Source organism: Hyposmocoma kahamanoa, unplaced genomic scaffold (assembly GCF_003589595.1).
Source record: "Hyposmocoma kahamanoa isolate Upper Pololo Valley unplaced genomic scaffold, ASM358959v1 63, whole genome shotgun sequence".
NCBI lineage: Eukaryota > Metazoa > Arthropoda > Insecta > Lepidoptera > Cosmopterigidae > Hyposmocoma > Hyposmocoma kahamanoa.
Window position 1 is genome coordinate 20,558,287 of NW_020653851.1, and position 10,490 is coordinate 20,568,776.

The following is a 10,490-nucleotide window of genomic DNA, read 5'->3' on the forward strand; positions in this document are numbered from 1 at the left end:
CCGGTAGTTGTGCAAAGCGCAACGGGAAGTGAGCGTGCCTACAGCCTATCCTATTTGGAAAATAGGGAGGGTACTGTACGTGCACCCGGGGCGGTTCACCCGAGGCACTAGCTTCTCGCAGAACCGGATGAAGTCAAGTGACAGAGGTCAGTGACATCCCAGTACACTGGCTGATCCAGATCATCTGAACCCAAGGTCAGAACCTGAACTTACAAGGTTCCTGTGCGCGCACAGGTTATAGTGCCCTTCTCGTATATTGCAAATTTGAATTTAAATATTACGACTTTTAAATTTCCAAGTCGTAATATTTCAATTCAAATTTGCAAATCTTCAGTCGATTTAGGGTGCACTATGTCTACTACGTCTGGCGCACCTTGAGCAACAGTCAGTAAGTATCTTACGCCAATTGGCAAACCCTTTCAGCACGATGGCAAAACTCAATTAGTCTTTGATGAAGAGGGAATTGATATCTTTGAGGACTACAGTAACTAATAGCTTAAAAGTATTTCAATCTAAGGATATACCGGCAAAAAAACTAAGTGTTTGTTGGTTCTAAACCATAAAAAAGTAAATGCTACATAGAATCAGTTTATTGATAATTTTATTAGATTTAAACAATATCCTTTTAAATAAATATTCACATAACATAAACAAGTCGCCATGTACTTTGATACAAATATGCTTTATCCTCCAACAGAAAGGGCAACAGCTGATCCACTGTGACTTCTAGCGTTGCTGATAGCGTAGCTGTTCTTTCCACAAGTGCTGCAGCTATCTTGTGTTCCTTCTGCAGCCTTCAAACCCTGTGATGCCAGATCAAGTGCGCCACCCAAAACAGACTGATCTTTACCATGCTCAAAAGCACCGTATCTTCCAGAACCGCTTCCTTTCCGATATTCGCCATGTGCATAATTTGGTTGAAATTGTTGGCCTTGTCCAGCATTATATTCAGAGGTTGCTTGTGAACTAGAAGCGTGAACCTGACCATACCCTCCAGTATTACCGCGATACGAAGATATTTCTTGTTGAGCTGAATCCACGGCCTGTCCATGGCCTCTAGCACCTCCGTAATAAGAATTCGATTTTTGTGGACCAAAGTTTTGATTACCTCCTGGTCCTGCTTCATTACTGTTATACGCTGAGAATTGTTTCCGTCCCAATTCTTTATTCTGCTCCTGCCCTACTTCTCCGCGATTAGCAGCGAATGAATTTGTATTAGCACTATTATGCTGCTGTTGTAGATCTGCAATATCACCACGATTTACAGAGACTTCTTTCTGACGAAAACCCTGAAACTGTTCAGAACTCTGTGGTCCAGGTTGATCGTGATAGGCAGAGGTTTCCTTATGTCCAGAACCTTGATACTGTCCTTGAACTCCAGCTGCACCTTGGTTTGCAAAGAATGATTTTGAACCATAATCTCGATACTGTTCTTGTCCCCCGGCTTGTGCGTTTGCGCTGCTTCCTGCACCAGGTTTAGAATTGCCCTCATTTACCAATTTTACAGTATGTTGCCCAGATTCACTTTGTCCATACTCAAAACCAGTGCCCACATTGCTTTGTCCAGTTTCAAAGCCTGTGTTCTGCCTCGTAGAAGCAGAATTAAATCCCTCCAAATTCGATTGAGTATTTTGTAAGTTGCCGCCATATGCTCCATGAGAATATTTATCGACGAACTTAGCTGATTGATCGTCCTGTGCATTGTTTGTTGAGCCAGCGTCAGAGGCAGCTAACGAGAACGCTTGACCAGATGCTTCGTTGCCGTTCCCCATTGCAGCAGCAGCTCCACTAAATACTCCTTGCTGAGAGCCGTCAGCACTTCGGGCGTAGCCACTCCAATTATGAGTCCTGAAAATAGGCGGTGGTGGTGGTGGCCCATAGTTATGATCACAAGAATAACATGGTGACCTTGCTTCCCGTGTATGTACGATATCTGCAACAATATAATGAAATAAGTATACGTAGACTTAAATCATGTCAACAATATGAATATATGTTAGTAACTGGGATATTATGGGAAGACATACCCTCATTCATGAATACCGCACTTTGTGCCGTGAAAACGATCACAGATAAAATCAAAATTATTGCCTTCGCCATTTCCATGGAGCATCTTTGTCGGTCTGATGCATGAAACTTAATTTCAGTACATTTATAGGTAAAAGAGCAATGTGTTAAAAAATTGTTCTAAGAATACACTCTGCAAATGTCCAGTAGTAAATGAAATAAGTAAATAATAAATCTAACACTAGAGATGGAACCAACAGTTTACAATGCATACAGAATTAGCGATATATTTGATGTCTCATGAAAATGATATCATATTACGTAAACATAGGAAAATGTAATCCCTTACTTATAATTCGTGTGGCAAAGAGTTACGTGTCAGATACCTGTGCTAACAGCAAAGATGTTCGGCGTAAACAAGAGGCAATGGTCACACGGTTGATCTTAACCTGAAAGTGGCTTCTTGCGAAACCAGAACAGGGTCAGGTTTAATCGGTTAAAAAACTAAAACACGTCTAAAACTTGTCTTTTCTCAATAAAATTTAGTGTTCTCCACTTCACTCTGACTTTCTGAGATGTGTTTGTACCAATAAGTGAACACCTTGAGTTTGAGTCGGTCGGTGTCTTGAACTTATCATTCTTTTCTTTTCGTGGGGAACTCCTCCTAGGATACCTCTATGTTATGCCGCACTTCTACCGGCTAAAACCCCACGGTGGCCTTCTCGGCATCGACTTTGTGCACCGGAACCCCCCAGCACCCAGAAGGAGCTACGTCCTGCTCCTCCGCTCCTCACGGTGAAGCGGACCACACGCGGGAACAATTAATCAAAAGTAGCACAAGGATGTCTCAGTCCAAAGCCCGTATTAAAGTCAATCGTGTTCATGAGAACTGGCTGATCAAATCATATAACCTACATGATAATACCTTCAACTGTTTTAATTCACATAATCATTTCACATTGCTGTAAAGTGACATGTAATAATATACGAATAAGATCTAGTAATTACTTTACAAGTACAAAGGTGGATACCTTTGTACTTGTAATATGTGTCATGTCATCGCTTAAGTGTCAATTATTGACGTATTATATAATTTCATTTACACCTCGTTTCAATAAATAAAGCGATTAGTGGATATTTCATATTGCAAAAAAAGTAGTGTGTCTTGTGCTGGGTTATTAATCCTAACGGAAAACATTGCTCTTAAGTATCTCAAGGGATAGGTTAGGTATAGATATTATTTAAGTGGTAAGGTGGTCTAGCGGATTTCTATTCTAGTGACTCGAAGTAGAACAACCGGGGAAGTCTAAATATATATATACATAGTTATTTTGCAGTTATTTATAGCAACTACAATATGCAATAATTATTGATCATTCATGTGCCTCTAATATGATCGCGAGGCGCATTATATTGCGAGGCGCATTAAATCGCGAGGCCAATTATATTGCGAGACACATTAAATTACGAGGCGCATTCAATTGCGATATCATTAGATTAACTGCCTCTGTGGCCAAACGGCTACCTTGCTGGTCTGCTACGAGAAGATTCCGGTTTCGATTCCCGGCCGGGAGAGATATTTATATGGCCTACATTTATTTACCTTGTAAGTTTTGGTGTAATTTATGGTTGTCTAGGTGCGTGGCCTTGGCACCCGCCATACAGGGTTTCCTTAATGTGAGTGCGTGCGTTATCTAATTAGCTAGAAAACGATTTGGCAACTTTCAGTCGTGCATATCAGTCCAACTTGTAGTAAAGGCAGTGAAAGATAGACAAATTCCTACTAAATAAAAGACAGGTGAACTGTCAACGCTAGTCTCATCCAGGTCTATACCTAACAAGAGTGAGGACAGGCTGTATATAAACTGCGTATCAAAGTATATATGTATGTAAATTAATAATAAAGGGAAAGTAGTAATGGTTAAAACCTGTAAAAGTTGCACTCTATTTTCAAGACATAGGCTTCCTGTGGCTGTGAAAAAACGCGAATTCCAACGCGACTGTTGTACTTACTGACATTCCAGCACCCATTATATGTATATTTCTCGTAATTCACTGTTACAGCCGCATTGGTACCCACACCCAGTCAGTAAGTCAGTATTACTTTAAATTTAAGTCCCTCTACTCGGATTTGGCATTACTGACAATTCAATGCCACGCTGGCCATAGCAGAACGAGGAGAGGTCGGAAAAACAAAACTGCGACGAATTAAGACGTTTTAAAATCAGTCAATGCCAAAAGTCCCGCTGGAAGGACGATCTTATATGCTACCTTACGATATACAATAGCGCACCATACGCGATTATATAAGCAAAAGAGGAAATATACATATGAAAAGAAGACTCTAGATAAGTAAAAAATTAAAAAGAAGAATAGGAAATAGAGGGACTATGGCAAATTCATAATGAACAGGAAGGTCAAGGATATAACGTCGAAACAGAAACAATGAAGAACAATGAAAAATACTTAGGTTATGTTTAGTAGATTGTGTTAGTTAGTAATGGTTACAAAAGTTATTAAATTTTTTATTAATTTTATTGAAAGGGAGAGATGTAGTGTACTGACATAATGTATCATAGATAATAGACAATGTAAGTCACACTGTGGCCCGCCGCCGTTCCCGCCGCCATGACGACAGAAGTGACGTGGCCGTGTATCGCACGTGTACGTGAAGCAAACAAACGTTGTTTTATTGAGCTATACCTGTTATAGTACAGTACTGTGGACGCCACAAATCCTATAGATATGAAAAAAAAAAATACGCATTACGTTTAGGTGGTTCTGACCCGGAGTATATGGCATCCGTTCTAACGTAGCCTATATTTTATCCGACGATGACTGCAACCAGTTTTCCTTCATAATTTTTACTATACCTAATGCATAATCTTTTTTTTCTATGAGACCAAGTTAAGAGACGAACAAGTCGTGTACCTAAAGGTTGCAGTGACGCTTAGAGTTTTAAATCGCACAAATTTGGGACTTCAGTTGGCAAGTTTCCACCTTTTTAATTTCACCAGCAACCTTACACTTCAAAACCGAAACGCAGTAATGCACATCGCTGCTTGGCGACGGAAGTAGGTGAGGAGCTCTACAGCTACTAAAATTCATTCATTGAATACTAGCTGTACCAGCATAAATATTGCAGTGCCACTTAAATAAAAAAAAAGTTACATAGTAGAGAAGTGTACCTATCTGCAAAAGAACCGCCTTTTACGCTGTAGACGCATTTGTTGAAACAACTGGTGTACCTGACACATTGACTTACAAATAAATGGACGACGGGTCTAATACAAAACCACGAAAAAAATGTCCAAGTCAACCTATTTATACGTAGTGACATGTAAAGGAATATGAAAAAGCTAAAACGTTGAATTTAAATTGTAATGTCATCGCAGTACTGTCTAATTTTGCTTGCTTCGCTGTCAGTCGAACAAACGAAGACTAAAGCGTGAATGACGCTCTGTATACGATTTTAACGCCCTATAAGTTCGGACGCTGTTTAGCGCGGCCGTCTATATAATTGTAAGTCAATGACCTGACATTATAAAATAATACTTTAGAAAGTGCGGACTTAGGCAAAATAACTCACAAAATTTTTGTCGCAACCGAACTTATTCTTGACAACTATAGTTATGTGGCTACTACATCTTTGACTGATGGTTTGGTCCTGAACTTGCAAGGTCCCTGTACTCGCATAAGTTATAGTGCCCATCCCGTATAACCAACAGGTTGATAGGGAGGGTCAATGTAATTAAAACACATGTCTAAAATATGGGAATGATGGTATGACCTATCGCATCTTAAGTAGAAGGTCGTGGTTTCAAACCGGGTGAGTGTAACTCACTGTTTTTGGGAATTTACAAGCGAAATTTAATTTAATTAGAAATATACCATGAGCTTCTCGTTGAAGGAAAACTTCGTCAGGACACCTGTGCACATCCGTAAAGCGATTTAATGATGTGTGTGTAGTTTCCAATCGGCATTGGGCACGAGTGGGAACTAAAGCTCAAGCCCTCATCGTTAGAGGAGATCTATGCCCAGCAGTGGGAATTTATGTAGGCTAACTATTATATCTTTGATCACTATATATTTTTTATTTTTTCTTATCTTTTAATGTATTTAATGTATCATACCCACGAAATACATGTAAGTTAATTAAAAATATTTTAATGTTAAAGATAAAAACATTTCTTAAAATAATTGAAATATGGTTTACGTATATAACGTTTATTTAAATATGAATGGTACATAAACATTCAAACACAAATAATACAAATATAAAGATACGTTAAACATACTGCTACAAATTATGTACATATTATAGGATTACATTGTATGATTAGGTAAGTAAAATAAAAAAAGTAACTTCATATCTAAACAGAAAAGTGAAAATGAATGCATTGATTACATTGTCACGGTCATCCGTCAGCGGTCATCTAAACAAAACATGGTCAATTGGTCGCCCTATTTCCCTGACTTAGAACTAGAAGAAGCTGCTGCAGGTCCTCCACCAATACTAATGCTCTTTGAAGAACTGATAGCGATGCCTCCAGTTGGATTTCGTCCTTGAATCAAACCTGGTCGCTGATTACCAAAACCTCGATTGCCGAAACCCTGGTTGCCGAAACCTTGGTTGCCCAAACCTGGACGGGCAAGTTGGACGGGTGCACGTGGGGGTACACCCCGGTAAGAACCAGATTGTGCACTGGCTTGGCTAAAGCTTCCACTGCCAAATGGAGGTCCTAAAAGAAGACAAAATAACAATAATAATAATAAACCACACACTCATAGCCTCGCACTAGGGAAACCCTGTGGCGTGAGTGCCATGGACACAGACATAGAGAGACAACCACAAATTACACTCAAACTCACGGGAAATAAATGTAGGCCATTTATATATTTCTCCATCCTGGAAATTAAACCCGGGAGGTCTGTGTGGCAGTCCAGTATAGTAATCACTCGGCCAAAGAGGCAGTTAAAAAATATACGTATACAACATTGTATATAACAGTTTACAGTTTTTTTTCATAATACCAAGAGACACGACGAACAAGTCGTGCGTCAAGTGGTAAGCGACACGCCTGTTCGTAGAAATTGCAGTGCCACTCAGAGCTCCCAATGATATCCCATAAATCCCATACACCTGTAATTTCACCAGCACCCTTACCCCAGTTATGGATACATTACTGCTTTACGGCAGAAATAGGTAAAGTGGTCGTAATACATATGTATTATATATGATATATATATATCGCACTGCTATTACAATATTGTAGTAACTCAAAATATGTGAAATTCACGATTATACTATTTCTGAACGTAAAATTTGATTCTCTGTTGTTGTTGTACGTCACTAAAACCATCGTTAAAATATTGTAAGAAACAACTAAAATAAATCTATTTAACTCAAAATGAGACAAAGTTTTAGCGAGCTAGTTCTGGATAAAACACTCTTAATAAATAAGTTTCTAAAAGATATTAAGTTGTTTTTTCCTTTTATTTGTGAAGTAGGAAATTGTTTAGATGTCTGTAATAAATAAACTTTAACTTATATATAAATTTCAATAATATTTCGGAAGTGAGTAATTAGTTTTTTATCAATTCTGAAAAAATACACTTTTTGAGTTGATACACTATTGTATTAACAGTGCGATATATAAAGTATGTTTACGTTAAATACAAATTTTAAGTGTGGCACCAACCTATAAATTCACCATTTGTACTCTTTTGCATTTTGCAAAAAAGTTCATAAATTATATTTAAATATTTATGCATTAATCCCATTACCTACATTAAACAATTTCATATGATAAAAATAAAAGCAAGTTAATAATAAATAAATTTACAATATAATTAAAATTAAAATTTGAGACACTTAAAAGATTTGGAGTACTGAGAAAACAGTTCGCACGAGTTCATTTTTGGGCTTATTTAGTTTTTTAGTAAAAAGACATTGATGCTTTCTTAACAGGGTGCAAAAATCGTCCATTCTGTGATGGGTCATTAGGCCAGACGCGCTGCAGCGCCATGACAGACGTAACATGGCGCGTAATGCGCCACAATAATAATATTGTACTCGTAATGTGTTGAACGACAACTTACTGTAACTATACGACAACAGACTCGCATAAGATGCCATTATTAATTTAAATATTGTATCAATACAAACGTCAAAGGAAGTACTGCCACGTTACCTATTTCTGCCCCCAAGCAGTAATGTGAGCATTATTGGGTTCCAATTTTGAGGGGTAAGGTGCTGGTTAAATTACATGCACATGGAAAGTGTTATTCAAAGTCAAAGATTATTTATTCCACAGGTAAAATAAATTTACACTTGAAAACGTCACACTTAAGCTACTGCTCGTTCACTACGCTAACCTCCCTGAGAAGGACGAGCAAGAAACTCTAGGGATTGCTCTTTTCAAATAAACTTAAATGCTATGGAATACACTTTGAATCAAATTTGTGTGGATTCTGGAGCCATGTCGTCTTTCCATACATCTTTATCTAACACGTAGTCTTCAATTTTGTAATATGATTTTTCGATCAAAATATTTTTAATGTAGTTTTTAAACTTAGGTAATGATAAACTTAATATATGCTCCAGAATCTTATTGTAAAAAACGTATACAGTTCCCCATAAAAGAGTTGTTTACCTTGGTTAAACGAAATCATGGTACCATGAGTTTGGACTTAGCTCTAAGGTTAATATTATGGATATCTTCTTTCTTATTGAAATTATGTATATTTTTACGGGCATATAAAATATTTGAGTAAATGTACTGTGATGCCACAGTCATGATACCAGTCTCCTTAAACTTTTCTCTGAGAGATACCCGAGAGCCTAGACGGTACACAGAACGAATCGCTCGTTTTTGCAATACAAATATGGTTTGAATATCTGCCGCTTTACCCCACATGAGAATCCCGTAGGACATTATACTATGGAAGTAACTAAAGTAAACTAGTCTAGCAGTACTAACATCGGTAAGCTCACGTATTCTGCGGACTGCGTATGCAGCGGAGCTTAATTTGCTGGCCAGGGACGATATATGTGGAAACCACTGAAGTTTACTATCTAAGGTCACTCCCACGAAGACTGCTTTATTAACAAGGTCTAACTTTTCTCCGTTTATTTCTATGCTTGGACTAGTCGATTTTACGTTAGGTAATTCAAATTTAACACATTTTGTCTTTTTGGCATTAAGCAATAAATTGTTAGCATTAAACCAATAAACTACCTTAGAGAGGGTATCATTAATACGGTCATAGTTAATGTCATGTCTGTCTGTTTTAAATTTATTGTGATTTAAACCTCTGTGTGGCACTGCAAATGCTATGGTTAGGCGTGCGCTTACCACCAGACGCACGACTTGTGCGTCCCGTCACTTGGTGTCATAAATAGTATCAGTACAGAGTACTAAAAAACCTAAAGTTTGCGGAATTACATCTATTTGCCAAGTTTTATTAACATCGGTTACAGGAAAGTGCGCGAAACCGGATTCATCCCCTAGGGAGGCAACCCTTAGAGGTGGTATATTTTCTTCAAATTTAAGAAATAATACGGAGGAATCCTCGTTCCAACAAAAAAAGAATCATCAAAATCGGTTCACAAATGCCAGCCGGAGTTATTACGTAACATACATACAAAACGAAAAAAAAAAATTAGGAATAGACAAGTAAATAAATGAATCATACCTGCACTGACAGAGTCTGCTAAAACAACAAGGGCCACCACCCCGAGGCAAAGCGCAACACGTGCCATCGTCACTATGTCTTTAGTCCTAATGCGATTACGAAAAATGAAAACCACACATTTATAACATTCGCATTCCGAAAATGTTTGATCCTTTTCGCAGCTTGGTGAGAATATATTCATGTTTACACTCCGGTTATATCTGTTGATGAGCGATACTTTGCAAAACACGAAGAATACCTAAATCAATAATGTTATACTGATAACTACCTATCACAATGTAACACTTCTTTTTTAAAGTGTTATAGCTCCATGCTCCGTCGATACAAACGATGATTCCGTCTAAGTCAAGGAAGATACACGTTTGATTGTATTTCTGTATGGGATGGAGCTGCTAAAACTCGTTTTCTCGAGTTGGAACGTGCGCAACGCAATTTGCTTAAAATAATGTATATTTAAAAAAGACGATTTGCCACTACCAGTTTGTATCAAGTATCAAATGTAGCCACACTGTAAGGAAACTCTACATCACTCAAACTGTACTCAGACAACATAGATCTCTAAAATATTATCTAAATATTTCGAAAAGGAGAAAGAAAGACATTGTGGTACAAGTACCTAAAGTAAATACAACATTTGCAAACAGACAATTCAGCAAACGATCGGGCCACTTGTACAATTTAATTAATAAGGCATTGAAATATACGCCAAAAGTTATACAGACTGCAAAAAAGTTATATCAAAATGGCTACAGTCAAAATCGTATGAGGGAACCGAAGATCTATTA

The 10,490-nt window shown here is 37.8% G+C and overlaps 2 protein-coding genes across 2 annotated transcripts; both read right to left on the reverse strand.

Annotated features, from left to right (window-relative positions):
* Positions 1 to 661: 661 nt before the first annotated feature.
* On the reverse strand, positions 662 to 2,120 carry LOC113230456 (filaggrin-2-like). Its single transcript, XM_026464397.1, has 2 exons — positions 2,028 to 2,120; positions 662 to 1,933 (listed from the first exon to the last, which is right to left on the reverse strand). Exons 1-2 carry the CDS (start codon positions 2,104 to 2,106, stop codon positions 684 to 686), a joined length of 1,329 nt encoding a protein of 442 aa, XP_026320182.1. The 5' UTR covers positions 2,107 to 2,120; the 3' UTR covers positions 662 to 683.
* Positions 2,121 to 6,273: 4,153 nt separating this feature from the next.
* LOC113230518 lies at positions 6,274 to 9,792 on the reverse strand. The gene is made up of 2 exons (XM_026464485.1): positions 9,706 to 9,792; positions 6,274 to 6,749 (listed from the first exon to the last, which is right to left on the reverse strand). Exons 1-2 carry the CDS (start codon positions 9,770 to 9,772, stop codon positions 6,472 to 6,474), a joined length of 345 nt encoding a protein of 114 aa, XP_026320270.1. The 5' UTR covers positions 9,773 to 9,792; the 3' UTR covers positions 6,274 to 6,471.
* Positions 9,793 to 10,490: the final 698 nt, after the last annotated feature.

Bases quoted from the DNA above. Each gene is read 5' to 3' on its own strand.
- LOC113230456 (XM_026464397.1), bottom strand. From the start codon at position 2,106: ATGGAAATGGCGAAGGCAATAATTTTGATTTTATCTGTGATCGTTTTC. The intron at 1,934-2,027 runs GTATGTCTTCCC...ATATTGTTGCAG, and splicing joins TGCGGTATTCATGAATGAGG to ATATCGTACATACACGGGAA.
- LOC113230518 (XM_026464485.1), bottom strand. From the start codon at position 9,772: ATGGCACGTGTTGCGCTTTGCCTCGGGGTGGTGGCCCTTGTTGTTTTA. The intron at 6,750-9,705 runs GTATGATTCATT...GTCTTCTTTTAG, and splicing joins AGCAGACTCTGTCAGTGCAG to GACCTCCATTTGGCAGTGGA.